The following is a 15,602-nucleotide window of genomic DNA, read 5'->3' on the forward strand; positions in this document are numbered from 1 at the left end:
CCCCCCGCCCCCCAACTCACACTCAAAAACATTACTCCATTCAAACCCATCTACAAACACTACCTCTACTTTGTACACACACTTGATCACGCACACACAGATTATCACTGGGCTGCAAGTAGCTGAGTGACTCTTGCTGTCCAGATTCCCATCATCGAGAATGGCCTTTATTATTGACTTATTTTTTTATTTTATTTTTTTAATCAGCTGGAGCATTGAAGGTACAAACACAATTGCAGACGTTCATTTTAATGATGATCTTATTGTTCAGACTGCCAATCTTTGTATCCTTCTTCCTCATCATCCAGCAGAGGGCCCCCCTTCATTTAGAATGTCGCTGTGGTTCACCACACGGGATGATCAAGTTTGGACTATCGGAGGAAATGCATAAATACAACTATGTGATTGAGAACGCAATGTTATTTAATGCTACTGCAACTGTATCACTGATCTTGTTTTTGTGTGTGCTCTCGTGTTGGGTTTGAATATGGTGGCAGATGACTGAGTGGGCAGAACAATAACAACCAAGTGTTCTCTCCTCCTGTGGAAGTGGTAAACGCGCTTTATTCAACCGCTCGACCTTCGCTCTTTCAAATAGAATAGAAAAACTGGAATTTGTTTGCCCCCCTTAGATGAGTCCCTGTCATTTCTGTTGATTAATATTTACCAAAACACTTGGACAAGCAATGGCACGGCAACAAAAGGGGCACAAACTGTTCCAACATAGATCCATTTGAGCTGGAACTGCTGCATTAAAGGTGCAGCTAATTCAAATTTTGGTTTGAACCCAACCAGTCTCTCTCTGTTTTCTCGTCATCTGCAGAGAAATAGATAAACTGGAATACTACTGGACTATCTGCAACCACAATATATTACATCTTACATTTATAATGGTGATGTGGCGATGGCGATCCCAGATCAGTGCTCCTGTTCTACGGCCGATTTATTCCAAGGGTTCACACTCCTTCATGAACTCCTAAACAGACTTAATTTGAAAATGCTGGTTCAGTGTGTTGCGTAATGTCCCTTTTTCAGCCCAGTCTGAGGCCAAAGCGCTTTCACTTTCCCCACAGACACTGGCAGCATGAATCCTTACTCTGTATTTTCACCACCATCACAGGCATGTGGGGCACAAAGCTTGTCTTGTTCTTCAATCCATGAATGTGAAATGTCTTAAAACCGAAACAAAACACGCAATTTTTTGCACATGACATTTACTAGACACTGCCACAGAGTGCATCAAAATAAAGCTGAAAGTGTGCTGTGCTTTTCAGTATTGTACCAAGCATTGTGGGTGGTGGTTGTATGTGGGAGGGAGGAAGGGAGGGTCGGGTAACGTGGTAAACAGGTCATCAGTTCACATACATGTTGCCAGTATGATCCCTTGCTGTGCTTCTTTTTTTTCCTCTTTATGTTTTTTATGTTTTTCTCTTCACTCACGCTGACGTTCTCTGTCAGACTGCAACGGCCCAGGAGCCACTTGACGAGAGTGTGTACATGTGAATGCATCTCTCTCTCTCTGTCTCTCTCTCTCTCTCTCTCTCGGTGGAGACTGGTGCCAAGCAGTTTTATTACGGGTCTCTCACAAAGGGATCACTCGTGCTTTTGTTTGATTTTCCTCTTTTTTTCTCCCCTTCTGTTTGATAAGCACTTTGAACCTTCTCATGTCTGTCAGAGGAGTGTGTAGCTGTACATAGCATTTTCCTGTAACAACAAGTGCTCCTTGTTCAGTCTGAATATTTTGTTTTGTCGGATTTACTTTGATGAGCATTACATTGTTGTAGAATTGAAGGAAAAATAAACTAGATAAACCTACTGTGTTGTCTGCTAGCAGCACCTCATAGCTGCTCTCACTGATTAAAGCTGACGTGTGATGGAATACCTGCAGCTGAAAACACACACAAAAAAGCAGTAGACACTTTATTCATGTTTAATGCATGTACTGGTATACATCTCTAAAAATCAAGAAAATCTTTAAGTTACTGTCTAACATCAACGTCTACTTACTGAAAGCAAATTCAAGTGAATACGTGACAGAAAAGAACAACCAAGAGAGAATCAAGATCAAAAAAGCGACAAGTGCTGCTCTAAGTTAGTCATGCTATCACTGATGTGACGAATGGAGGTGGTCTTACCGGCTCCGAAGAAACAATACTAGAAAGTGACAACCCCTGACGAATACTAGACTTCATATCACTGCACAGAAACAGGACATCTGTACCATAACTAGCAGCAGTAGCGGGCTAAGAGCAAGCTGAGGCAGCGTCAGCCGTCCGGCGTCAGAGGCAGAGCTGTATGCTTCTTGATCTTAGGTTTGCTATAAACAACACAAGGAACACTTGGCGCAAAACATTGCTTACTAATAATTTTTTACAAAGTATGGCCGGATGACAACTGTCAATAAAGCATTCAAATGCAATTATATTTCAAAGACTATTGAGTCAAGAGGACCATAGATTTGATCCAAAAAAAGAAGACTGGTCATGTAACAAGAACAAGCTTTAACTCCTGTTCAAATCCAATCTCATGTGCAAAGTGTTGCCTCCTCGGACATCTTCCTCATCAGGATTTATGTGTGCAATTAAATGTTGGTTGGATTCTCTAAACAGAGAGAAAGACCTAACAGGATAACTTCAGATTCTAGTGAAATGTTGAGATTTGAGTTTCGTAACCAACCACATCAGTAATCTCCCTGCAACATCTTTAGAAAGTCTTTTTAAAAAAAATAGACATGGCTTTCCAGCCAACTATTCCCTTTATCTATAAAAACTCATACAGCAATATATTTACAACTTTGAGTACATATCATAAAGTACTCTTGCCCTGTAGATCAGCGTAGGTTCCCTCCAAATCTACTGTGGGATTTCTCCCAAGAAAGCACGTGTCAGAAAAGAGAGGATTGTCGCAGGAGACGTCTCGCAGTGCAGGTTTACGTGTTGTTACGAGGTACTGAGGCCGCACTATGTACAGGCGATGGGGCTGACGTGCAGCCTGAGCGATGTGTTTGTGTGCATGTGTGTGCGCTTGCACTCAAGAGTGGATGCATGGTTTCCCATAGTTTCTCTTCAACCTCCAGTCAGGGGCAGAGCCGAACTGGATTCACACCGATGACTGATCCCACACCTGCAAGACAACAACAGGGGCAAAGGGGCTGCTTCACTGGTGAATTCACCTTTTCCTTACATTTATGACATCACTGTACTGTATTAATATCTAAAAATGTCAGTTGGAACGGAGTGTGCATATTCATATTAAAGGTCCTATGACATGGTGCTCTTTGGATGCTTTTATGTAGGCCTTAGTGGTCCCCTAATACCATATCTGAAGTCTCTTTTATATAGGCCTTAGTGGTCCCCTAATACTGTATCTGAAGTATCATTCCAGAAATTCAGCCTTGGTGCAGAATTACAGCCACTAGATCCAGTCCTACAATGAACTTTCCTTAGTATGTGCCATTGCTGAGTCTGTAGCTTTTGAGGAGGACGGGGGCCTTGACCAGCTGCCACTTTGCTCATTTGAAAGCTATGATGTCTCTCTCTTTCTCATGGGTGGGTCAAATTCTCTGTTTTTTTCTTTTCATTTAAAACCTGGAATTGTGAAAGTGACACATGGTATAGTTCCTCATGTATAAGAAAAAGGCAGAGCAGGATACCCAGGGCTTGGTTTACACCTATCACCATTTCTAGCCACTGGGGGACAATAGGCAGGCTGGGGGAACTCATATTAATGTTAAAAAAAACTCATAAAGTTAAACTTTCATGCCATGGGACCTTTAAGTATTATTGTAATGTTAATTTCCTAGAAGTCTGAAGTGAAGTCTCATGTTATCTTGTTTGTTCTATGTGGAATCTTAATATTTCAATCATTACTCACTAATAATAACTAATGTTAAATGTATTCTATTGTTCTTTCAACCTTTTTCATTTCATTCACCTTTTTTTAAAATTTTTAATTTCCTACATTATAGGGCTCGCACGCTAATTACAAGATAGAAAAGAAGAAAAATACCACGACTGCTGCACAAGATTTGGTCTATTTTTGTAGGTTATGAATAGTCTGGAGTTGTATCTCTTCAAGCTTCTTAAACCACTGAAATGAAACAATGTGAAAGCAGAACACTTCTCTTAGGCTACACCGCCCAGAGCTTGAAGACCAGACCAACAACATTTGACCAGGGTCACCAATAGACATGGGTCGGGCTATTGAGGGTCATAAATTGGGAACCAGTAGTCTAAACTACAAATATAAGTGCATACTAAAGTTAAGTAATGGGACCTCCCTTTGTGTGCAAGGGAAGACCCGGGTTATATTCAGTTGTATGTTATATCATAGTGGTCGTTCTCAATGCGGTGCACTGCTACAACTATTATTTCTAGTCATAGTTCTATTATCTTTATTTGTTACTAGAAGAGCCACGGTGCCAACTGCTATAATTATTCTGAATCATTTTTCTGTATATCAGTGTCTCTGTGTCCCAACCGGGACAGATGGCCGCCCACAAAGAGCCTGGGTCTGTCCGAGGGTTTGTGCCAGTGCAAAGGAAGTTCCTCCTTGCCACACTGTCGCACCACACGCTTGCCCGAGGGAACTTGTTGGGCCTTTTTAAATGAGTGTGGTCTAGACCTACTCTATCTGTAAAGTGTCCTGAGTTAACTCCTGTTGTGATTTGACACTATAAAGAAAATGGTGTTGAGCCACCAGGACGGCCCTCCAACAGTACCTTGGTAACAGGGGCGAGCTGTGTTCGGACAGACCCCGCATGGAGTCGGGTGCTGTCTCCGAATCTCCCGGGTGACCTCTCCCTGCGACTGTCGAGCACTCTGCCGGGCGACTTCTCCCTGTCCAGCGGCCGGGCGGGAGACTTGTCCCGTCTGAACTCAGTGCGGCCCTCCCGGTAGCGATGGGGAGTGCTGGGCTCCCGATGCAGGCCGTCGTGGCTTCCGGGGCCTGAGGTCAAACGCTTGGAGATGTGCTCTGTGTAGGTGGGGGGGCCTCGCTTACTGGGACTACTGTAGAAAACACAACAGTGTCTGACAATGTTAGTGTGAAAACCAACCGTCTGTAAGAAACAGGAAGGAGATTGGCTATTTTTACAGCAGATGGCACTGTTGGCCAATCCAATTAAAACAACGGGGTTTCTACTTGATAGTTTCCAATAAATGTGTTTTAAGGCAACCTGGCAATGTTTTTCTACAACAAGTGCTTCGTAGGTGTTCAAGTGTTTCTAATCCACCTCCACACTATCATATAAAATCTGTATTTTTTCTCTCTTTCGTTGTGTTTTTGTTGTTGTTTAAACTAAGGAAGGGAGCTGACCCTCTGCTGGAGCCGGTCCTCTGCAGCTCTCCAGACTCTCTGATCAGACTTCCCTTACAGCAGATGACCCGCAGTTTGTTCTGGTAGGAGGAGGCCAGGTAGATGGCCCCGGAGGAGATGGCTGGGCCCAGGTAGCGGGGGTTGGGGATGTCCAGGTGAGCCAGCACTGTAGGACTGGAAGTATAGACAGTAATGTGGGAAATATAGCCAAACAACCAAAATCTCTTTTTTAAAAATTTGGCCCCCTGGTAGCCCGTCTGTCTCACCCCAGAGCAGCGTGTCCCTGCACCTCGATGACGTCAAGAGAGTTGAAGTAGGTGACAAACAGGTAGGGCTCTCTGTAGGCTGCACCAGAGAGAGAACAATTGATGCTGTATTGCTGTTTGCTGTATTGAAGCATCATAAAGCACTAGGAGTTAAAAAGTGTATTTTACCAAAGGACAGAGGCAGACGGCTCCACTTAATTTCATCAGTGCGACTTCTTCGTCCGTACGTGTCCACAAACACTCCAAACTCTGCCAACAAAGAAAAGTTATTATACACTCCTCTGTGCACCTCTTACAGGACACAAGTCTTGTGCAGTGGAATGGTACATTTACTCAAGTACTAGACTTCCATCCAAATTTGAGGTAATTGTCCTTTACAATTGTTAGTATTTCTTTTCATTAAACGTTTTTACTCCCCTACATTTATCTGACAACTTTAGTTAGACGTTAAGACTTTTACGCCCTGCTGCGCCCTGCAGTGCCCTGCTACGTCATGCTATGTCCTGGTACACCATGCCACGTCCTGCTAGGTCCAGCTACACCCTTCTAGTCATAGTTATGTCCTGCTATGTCCTGCTACGCCCTGCAGTGCTCTGCTATGTCCTGCTACACCCTGTAACGCCCTGCAGTGCCCTGCTATGCCATGACCTAATACAACTACTACTATTTGTGGTCATAGTTCCATTACCTGTATTGTGAATAATATAAATAATTGCCATTGTTCATCACACCGCCAACCGGTACCGTCAGAAAACTACAAAGAACCTGGGTCTGGCCGAGGTTTCTCCCTTAAAGGGAGTTTTTCCTCCCCCCTGTCGCACTAAATGCTTGCTCTTCTGGAAATTACTGGAATAGTTATGTGGTCTAGACCCACTCTATCTGTAAAGTGTCTCGAGATAACCTCTGTTATGATTTGATACTATAAATAGAATTTAACAGTTTCCAGTTTCTAAAATGTGATTTTTCTGCATTGATTACTTTTATTTTTTACACTTTAATTCCCTTTTCCTGATGATACTTTCATACTTGTACTTAAAGTGTATATACAGTATGTCATCATACATATCAGTTTGGGTTAATTCTTGCGACCGCTTTGGACCAAAGCAGTAGTGTTTTTAAAACACTTGCTGTTGTTAAGGTCTTTTCTTCACGGTGATGTGTTACCTACTGTAGATTACTGAGTTAGCGTTAGCGGGTGGTCATATAATTCCAATGAATGTTTTTCTTAAGTTACAGATGCATTGTTGCATTTCAAGCGTTGCATACGGTACCTTGGCCTACTTTCTTTCTAACACAGTAATACACTTTACCATCACGTGTTGTTAACAACAAAATACATAAACTACTGTGTGGAGTAGCCGTTAATTCAAACCCACCGTGAAAACACAGCAGGTATTCCTCCTTCTGCATGCTGCTGACCACCTGCATGATGGCGATGGGGAAACTGTGGGAAGAGGCTGCAAACACTGCTGAGGCTAGAGACACGTCATTCTTGTCCAGGAACTCTGCAGTGGACGAAGATGGGTTAAACGCTATTTGGAAATCCGATGTCTTTATTTACCCCAAAGCAAGGGTTTTAATGTTTCACTAAGCAGTTATCCTGCAAACATAATTTACTTATTTACCTGTTCGGTCAGGCAAATTTTAAATGTTATCCTGTGATTGTCTGGTACCTGATGTATTATTTAAACCCTAATAGTCTGTTTCTCTGTGCAGATAAATAATACATTTCAAGAACAGATTGCAACAAACTAAAGGTCTGTACACCACAGGCACCAAGATCAATAGATTCCTACATAAAAGATGTATGTAAATGTCATGTTTCTGCAAGAAATAAAATAAAAGGATGACTATTCCTTTTGGCATACTTTAATTTTTTTGTGTTGTGATATGGTTTTCTAAAACCACAAAGATATTCTCCCTAGTCTCCTCACCCTCGAGCACAAACTGCTTCATTTCAATCTCGTAGAACTTGTTGGTGCCAATGATGATGCTGTAGCTGGTCAAGTGGATGCAGCTGCAGGGCTCCAGAGTTTCAATCTCCTGTAAAATGACCAAAGGAAACATGAGTCACAGACAACACTTTGGCCTGTTTATGCACACTGCATTTGATGCAAGAAACTTTTATGATGGCTAAGGCTTCCACTTATTGTCTCTGCCAAGACGCTAATGTTGGTTTGTTGGTTTGATTGTCTGTCAGCAGGATCACAGAACAACTACTGGTTTCAGTTTTCATGAAACTTGGTGGAAGGGTGTAGCATGGGCCAAGGAAGAACCCATCACACTTTGGAGCGGATCCAAATCCCGGGACAGATACATTGCATTGTTAACTCAATGTTCAGTTTCAATAACATTGCGTGTAGGGCGTTTGTGCTGCATTCATGTGGTGTTGTGGTCCAGACTGGGAAAATTCACACAGCATTAACATTGTGATATATGCATGCCTTGTCAGAGTTTTCTTTTTTAATAAAAAAAAAAAAAAACAGGAATAAAGTTAAGTGACCCTCACACTTTTTAATTAAAAATGAAATCTGCTCTCTTCTGTTTTTGGATGAAAATGTATGTATGAATGTATTGCTTTCTGTTTCTAATTTACATAACTCAGGGATGAAGATATATTATTGCCATTATTTTATTTAAAGATTATTTTTTGGGGGCTTTCCCCTTTATTATAGTGACAGTGGATAGACATGAAAGGTGGAGAGAGATGGGGGATGACGGGCAGCAAAAGGCCGCTGCAGGACTCGGCCAACGTGGGCCGAACGCCCTTACTGGGTGAACTAGAGGTCACCCCTGCCCTCATTTTCTGTTTTGCCTCTTTTTATTGTGTTGGAATGCCATCTCAGAAAAGTGCTCTCCTACCTCTGTATATTAGGACCAGTGGTGTAGTCTACGTGATACCCAGGTATGCGCAGTATACCCACTAAGAAAGCTCCAGGATTTCCATATACCCACTTAAAAATGCCCAATGACACAACATATTTATGTTATTTGTATTTTGTCAATTGTCATCTGTGTTTTTCTTCATCATTTAGGCTATATGAATGTATTTCCCCCATAAATTGGTGCATTAAAGCGTATCCAAAAACATAAAACAAAGGCAGATTCTGGCCAATATACAGCACAGTTCACCCACTACAATACATTAGACTACACCACTGGTTAAGACAAGTGGAACTAACAGTTTCATATTCACCTTACGAATGCAGAATTTGTTGAGATTGTCATTGTAGCGCAGAATGGTTATCTTGTTAGGCATAGCAGCACATATACAAGGTCCGTTGTCTATCTGTAAAGAGAACGTAGATGTCCGTGTGTACAATCACATTTTTAATAAAAATTCCTTTAAAGTCACAAAGCTTTATCTCAAGATTCACAGAAAAGAGGAAGACCTACTCTCCCAGCAGCAAACAGATGGCAGCCCTTCACCGTCTCAAAGATGTAGGGAGCCAGTTCAGACTGGCTGGGCAGGTGGGACTGGGACAGGGACTGCTTTACTCTCTTAATCTCCACCAGACACAATGCCCTCTCGTCCCCTGCAACACACACACACACACACACACACACACACACGCGTTAACATGTCATTCTGTACAATGTGACAAGATGAATATCTACAAGAATATCTTCAAGGTTCACTAGAATTAATACAATGGCACTGCAGCCTTTCAAAGTTTTATGTATGATGAATAATTGTAGAGCCTCAAGTGCACCAATTAGGCAGGAAGTTATGACAGGGTATATTGGCTTCTTGATTTATGAACACTCACTCCCTGGATTGAATGAACCAAAAGTCTAGACTCAAATTCTACTGCCTATTAGACAGTAATAGTCAATTGAAAATGAAAAAGCGGGACATCTCACCAACAATCATCAGCAGTTTCTCCTGCTCTTTGATGATGTGGATCTGAAAGACTGATCCCAGGCCAGGGATGTGAGTCAGAGAGTTCTTGATAACATTCAGGGCGTACAGACCCTCTTCAGAGCCCACCAGAACTATCTGCAGCATCGCAAGAAAACATGACCATCAACACAATCATGAATATTTCGGTGAATGTGGAGAAATTTCAAACAGGAGCAACATGTGGTAAGTCTTGGCAGTGTGCCCCGAGCATCTGCTCCTTGACCCAAGTCCCTTCATTAATTATACTACTTTTGAACATAACTGCTGCTGTGGATTAATGTGTTTTCTTAATTATAGAAATAAAAGAAAAATCTTAAATGAGCAGATTAATTACTTAAGAAATTATTTTTGTTTAATGTGTTTAATGTATTTAGTGGTAAATGTAAGTATTCCAAAGAAAGACTCCAGTAATTGTGATCCAATAAAATGTGATCAACATCAGTACCTGATCTGTGAGGGGGAGGGTACAGTTAATATCCAGCCTATCGTCTCCCTCAAGCTTTAGGAGAGAGTTTCCGAGCAGCTTCTGTAAAAGCAGAAAGAGGTGGGGGGTCAGCCGGGCCGAGCCCTCAACACAACCTCAGGGGCAGGCAGCAGAGGAGCAGAACAGAGGTGGCTGGATGGCTGCAGGACTGTGTGCAGGTTAAAGGGTCGTTTCCGTATTTTTCAACCTGGACCCTATTTTCCCATCCGATGGTGTCTAAGTGACTTATGTGAACAAAAATCCTTGAAATTGGTCCAGTATTGAGTGAGAACGCTGTAACCAGCAGCTGCTAACCGGCAGCTACGTAACCCTATAGGGAAAATGCGCAGGGTCAATTTCCGTCCAAGAAAAGTGCCGTTTTTATCACTGACAGGCTCAGATTGTTATTAAAAGTGTCTGACAACATTAGGGAAATGATCCCGCCAGAGATAATCCTTTTTGTAAAAATGTAAAATAATTTTTCAACCAGAAACAAAAGCAATTCTATTGCAAAACCCACGATACTCCATTTAAAGGGGAACTATGTATTTTCTTTTTAGCTTAATTGACCTTAACTGAACAGCTTTGCAGTCATTGAATGGTAATGTGACTTTTTTCAAGTTGCATGGTGGTCACCTTGCTCCCCCCTAGCGCCTGTGAGTGGAAAAACCATCCTTGTAACTTTAAGGTAGCGATGAAGAGTTTTTCACACTCTTGTCATGGCTGAGCCATTGAAAAGCATTGTGGGAGGAATAGAGAAAGAAGAAACGGTAGAACGACCGAGAGAGGAGTCAATCACAAGTAAACATTGGAGCTGCCAAATAACTATTCTGAAGCTGTAGGGGTAAAGCGAGAGGTAAATTGAAGGTGCGCAATAGCCCAATAACTCACATTGCAGCTTGTTTCGCTGCTGCCAACTGCAGCGGTCTTGCTTAAATACTGGACAAATGTCAAAGATTGTTGTTTCCATCAGTCACTTGAACACAAAAACATAGGAAAATAGGGTCCAGGTTAAAAAATACCAACGTTACCTTTCAACAGTGTCAGAGGTGGGACCAAGTCACAAGTCAGTTTCCATTTTTAAGTTCAAGCATGGATTTCAGTCAAACAAGTGCAAAGTGAGTTGTCATTGCATTGTTATTATGCTAATCTAAAATAATAAATCTACATATTGCATTTACAGATATTAGGGTACATTATCCAAATGAGCAGTAACAAGTGAAGAGCCACAGCGTAAAAAAAATCCCATTTTATGTTCAATAACATTTGCCATTTACTCCTTTTAGATAATGCTCAACAAAGAACTGAAAATCTTTATAAAGTTGCTTTGTCAACATGTATTCCTTCACAAATTAAGTCTAATAGCATGAGGTTCCCTGTATTTTGATTGGCTAACCTGAATTTACCTGTTGATGAACAGGCAACAGCGGCATAGGAAATCGTTCAAATCATTTGTTAAAAGTTGGCAAGAAAGTATTACGTTTTAAGTCATTCTGATACATGCCACAATAAACTCCAAATACTCCAAACTGTAAATTGAAGTCACGGTTATGTTGCCCAGTTTGTGACTTAAGTCCCAGTCACTGAAGAGTGTGCAGAGGGGCAGCAGGGTCAAAACTAAGACGAGTACACCAGCAGGTAAAAACCCACTGTCTGATCCCTGGTCCTGCCGACAGGACAGCTGATGGGGATCAACCCAAAGATGATCCAACATCTTGGGGAGAAGATGTGTACTATGGTTATAAACAGGACCCCAAAAACATATTTCAGCAACATTCAAACTATTACATGAACACAGAGTTTGCACAGGACATGACAGTATAGCAGAGGATAGTGAGAGTGAGGAGCGGTCACAGCAGGTGAGGTGAGAGCAGGGGGGGAGATGACCAACCAACACAAGGACAGACACATGCACTACTCCATGCCTTGTGAAAGATTAGCAAGTGTGAACGTGTGTGTCAGTAGGTCTTAGGTCTATATCTTTGTAACTTTTTACCTGGATCAGAGGAGACAAAACCATTTGTCTTTTGGACACAGCAGCCTATGTGTGCAATAAAACCCAATGGAATGGGCAGAATAGAGCAAATCAACAAAACATGCCCATATACCGGACATACAATGTTGCATGATGAAAAAGCAACAAACAGCAGTGAGAGACAGGCATTAGAGAGAGAAGGAGAGGAGGGAAATAGAGGAAGAGAGAAGAAGGGGACAATTAACGACACAAATAAGTGAACTGGGGGTTATCTGTTAAAACATATAACCTAGGTTTTGAAATCATTTCTTGAAGAATATAACATCAGCTGCTCATGAATAGGCCCCACACAGTTAAACAGCAAGTTTACTGCGATCATAATGGTCAATGATTTGCGCCAGCAGACATCGAGGACAGGGAGAGCCAATTGCCCCAGTCGCCCCTCGCCTGCTCCAAAGATACTCACTGCGTCGGCCTCGGCCTTCTCCCGTGAGGCTCGTGCTCCAGCCACCACGGACTCCATGACAGCCACCCAGCGCTGTTTGTCTGGGAAACTGGGAGCCATGAAGCAAATTGACTGTCCAGGCCAGCATGGGGTGTGGCAACGAGACTCCAGCTTTAGAACGTAGGGAATATCTGACACACCAGAAACACAAGTAAGATATGCTTTCAGATGAAGATTTTGATGGTTACTAGTTAATTGTAGTAAAATCCAACTACTATTCATTTAACTTTGACTCTCTGGAACCCTGTACATGACCCCTGGGGTTCTCCAGGCCAAATCATTACTCCTCTAAAGTACATATCTAAAGAAGCTTAGAATATGATAATAAAGAGGGGGAAATAGGATGAATGTAAATAAACGTTAGGAAAGTGATTCCAACATACAAAGAACAGCACACTTTGTATATTGTACCTGACTTGGCTGTGTTGGGTAGCTCAGATGCCCCCACTGCTCCATGAACAACCACTTCTCCATCGGACATACACAGGTCAAACTCTTCCTGTGGCTTCACTGAATCTGAATAACATACAGAAAAAAAACATGCTTTGTGGATCTATGACATGTTGCTGCATGTTGTTCTGTTACACAAGTAAAAAAAAGCAACCTTCTCTTGGCTCTGTCTCGTAGATGGACACTTTAGTCCCATCCAGGACCATATATTTTCTCTCCCAGCCCTGACCTCGCTTCCCATTCCTGAAAACACACAACGCATCAGCATTACTGCAAAGCATAGATGATGACATGGATCCAACTTGTTTTGCAGGAAACTCTACAAACACCTTTGTTTGAATGGATTAAAGTACCAGATATGCAGACTTTTCCAGACAGCAGACAGATTTTAGAAATTTTCCACATAATTTTAGATCCGTAACCCTTACCATAACCGATAATACAACAATGAGCAGCTATTTTTAACATAGCGCCGAGTCACAGGCACAGCTAATCCAAACTTTTTAGTGAAAGTTAACTTCAGAGCGTTGTAACAACTCAAATTGTTTATCCGATGAATTACCCTATACACATTAATGTAGTTGAAGAGCTTTTGTGTGTTCCACTTTGGTTCTTGACTCACATAAATACAAATGTTAAAAAAAACAGTTTTTCAGTTCAACTCTGTAACGTTCACACTGGGGCAGTGTAATATTTTAAGGGATGCGGCAGGTGTTCTCAAAATGCCTCTGGATGTACTGTCATTCTGATTTGAGCACGTTCTAAATGTCTAGTTGACCAATCAGATTGCCTGGTTGGATCTACTTGTTGTAAAAGTTATATTCAGCAAGTCATTGTGTTCTGTATAAAGTTCTGTATGCATCGGCAAGTCTCTACTTATTTTTCCTGGGATTATTCCCCTGTCATTGTCAGTCAGACACAGCATCATGCAAAGATGTTGGTGGACATGTATACCTATGCACAATGTCTGAATGCATCTCTGGCCCATGTGATTAAAAAGGCCAAAATGTTGCTGTCCATCAACTGATTCAGCTTAGTTTTGGTCATGTGATGGGTGGGAACTGAATGGCACAGAGCAGTAAGAGGAAAGCTTCAACAATGACATGATTGTTTCCATAACTAACCTAGGCTGTTTCATCCAGCCCTCTAGGTGCATGTGCCCGCTGGCCTCTTTGAGCTGTTGGCCTTGGGAGCTGCCTTTGTCCCGACATAGGCCCTCAGACAAATGCAGGGAGCAGTCGCTGGACATGCCACATGTGGCAGGGAGAGAGGGGGAGCATTTTGGGTGGCACAAAGCGTGACATTCTGAGGAGAAAAAAAACACACTGTTATGGAGAGCAATGCCACACAAGCTTTTGGTTCCTCTGCACACCCTTTTGTGCCGCCACCGGCACTGTGCTCGTCAGTTAAACATCTCAAAACAAACATACAGTATGTAAAAAATGTAACCTAGTTTTCATAACATACTGGACAAATTGAAGGCTCTAATCAGAATTTTTTTTATTTTTAGTAAAAAAGGTTAGGCAGACCAATGGGAATGAGTGAGAGGCAACAGCAGCAGCCATCACCATGTGTTCACACATCATAATAAGACTCCCATTCATCATCTTTGTTATAATTTTCATTAATAAAATATAAAAAACTTACAAAAATAAATAATAGGAAGGATGGAATTTCAATTTTTACATTTATTTTTGGGGCAACAAATTAAAATATAATAATAATAGTAGTACTAATACTAACTTCATTTTGTTAACATAAAACAAAAAGGGTTGCCCTTTGGAAACACATCTGTAACTCACCAAGACAGGTAGCAGCCTGGCGACCAAAGTGCACAGTATCCAGGCACACAGTACACTTGGCAGCTCTCATGTTGAGTCCCACTGTGAAGCGGTGAGGGGTGTTGTGATGCACCACCCTCTCTCTCTCCCTCTCTCTGTCTCGCTGACTGTCCTTCAAACGGCGGCTAAACTCTGAATACAGTCAGGGAACACAGTGAGGGCAGGCTGCTCGAGCATGTCTTATCGTGTCAGGTACATTCATCACTTCCAAACCTCAGTGCACCATGCCATACCCCTTATGAAATCAGTTCAACAAAAGAAAGTTTCCAAAAGAACTGTAAGATGTTTAGAAAAATGCATAAGCAAGTAAGTAAACTCTGGACACAAAGACGCTTGAAAAAGAATATTGATCTGATCATTCCCTTGTGCTTGTGCCCACTCACTGTTGCATTTTAAAGGCATTATCCAGTCAGTACAGTAGTGCCCTACTGTGTGTCCAGTACTTTGTTTTCATAAAGATTAACTTGATAATTACCTAAACATGTTTTGGATTAAAAAAAAAATCAGATTAAAGCAATCAACTCAGAAGGTTAATGATAATGATAATGTTTTCTTCTTTTTTGTAATATATACTTATTAGTCTACTAATAGCAACATGTTTTATGTAATTACAATAATTATTGAACCCTCCTTGGTGACGGGCTAACAACATCTTAGAGTTGAGTAGTAGACAGTTTCCAGGTTCCGTGAACCAGGATGCTGGAAACAGTGATTGCAGGAGACGTTAGGAATAAGCTTAGGGCCATGCCTTCAATTATTTGGATCATAGGGGCTGGTCAATTTGGAAAGAAGGAACTAAAAGCCAGATCAAACATCCAGCCAAAGGAAAACAGATGCCTGAAAAAGATAGCAATCCTAAGAGGCGCATTAAGATCTTGCGCC

At 41.8% G+C, this 15,602-nt stretch overlaps 1 protein-coding gene across 11 annotated transcripts in view; it reads right to left on the reverse strand.

The window, feature by feature from the left end:
* Positions 1-1,914: 1,914 nt before the first annotated feature.
* Positions 1,915-15,602, reverse strand: part of LOC117944657 (citron Rho-interacting kinase) — a 59,807-nt gene continuing 46,119 nt past the window's right edge. For 6 of the 11 annotated variants that reach the window (XM_034871683.1, XM_034871681.1, XM_034871680.1 and 3 more), the window contains 17 exons: positions 14,682-14,852; positions 14,004-14,184; positions 13,034-13,122; positions 12,841-12,945; positions 12,391-12,560; positions 11,946-11,990; positions 9,932-10,012; positions 9,447-9,582; positions 8,979-9,118; positions 8,779-8,871; positions 7,517-7,625; positions 6,959-7,087; positions 5,751-5,831; positions 5,583-5,661; positions 5,317-5,490; positions 4,721-5,009; positions 1,915-3,123 (listed from right to left, as the gene is read on the reverse strand). In XM_034871683.1, the coding sequence (XP_034727574.1) occupies positions 3,100-3,123; positions 4,721-5,009; positions 5,317-5,490; positions 5,583-5,661; positions 5,751-5,831; positions 6,959-7,087; positions 7,517-7,625; positions 8,779-8,871; positions 8,979-9,118; positions 9,447-9,582; positions 9,932-10,012; positions 11,946-11,990; positions 12,391-12,560; positions 12,841-12,945; positions 13,034-13,122; positions 14,004-14,184; positions 14,682-14,852 (2,096 nt within the window). In that variant the 3' untranslated portion in view covers positions 1,915-3,099. The remainder of the gene's footprint in view (positions 3,124-4,720; positions 5,010-5,316; positions 5,491-5,582; positions 5,662-5,750; positions 5,832-6,958; positions 7,088-7,516; positions 7,626-8,778; positions 8,872-8,978; positions 9,119-9,446; positions 9,583-9,931; positions 10,013-11,945; positions 11,991-12,390; positions 12,561-12,840; positions 12,946-13,033; positions 13,123-14,003; positions 14,185-14,681; positions 14,853-15,602) is intronic. The other 5 variants (XM_034871687.1, XM_034871688.1, XM_034871684.1 and 2 more) reach the window with 1 other exon arrangement.

The sequence above is a fragment of the Etheostoma cragini genome, chromosome 5, assembly GCF_013103735.1.
Source record: "Etheostoma cragini isolate CJK2018 chromosome 5, CSU_Ecrag_1.0, whole genome shotgun sequence".
Lineage (NCBI taxonomy): Eukaryota > Metazoa > Chordata > Actinopteri > Perciformes > Percidae > Etheostoma > Etheostoma cragini.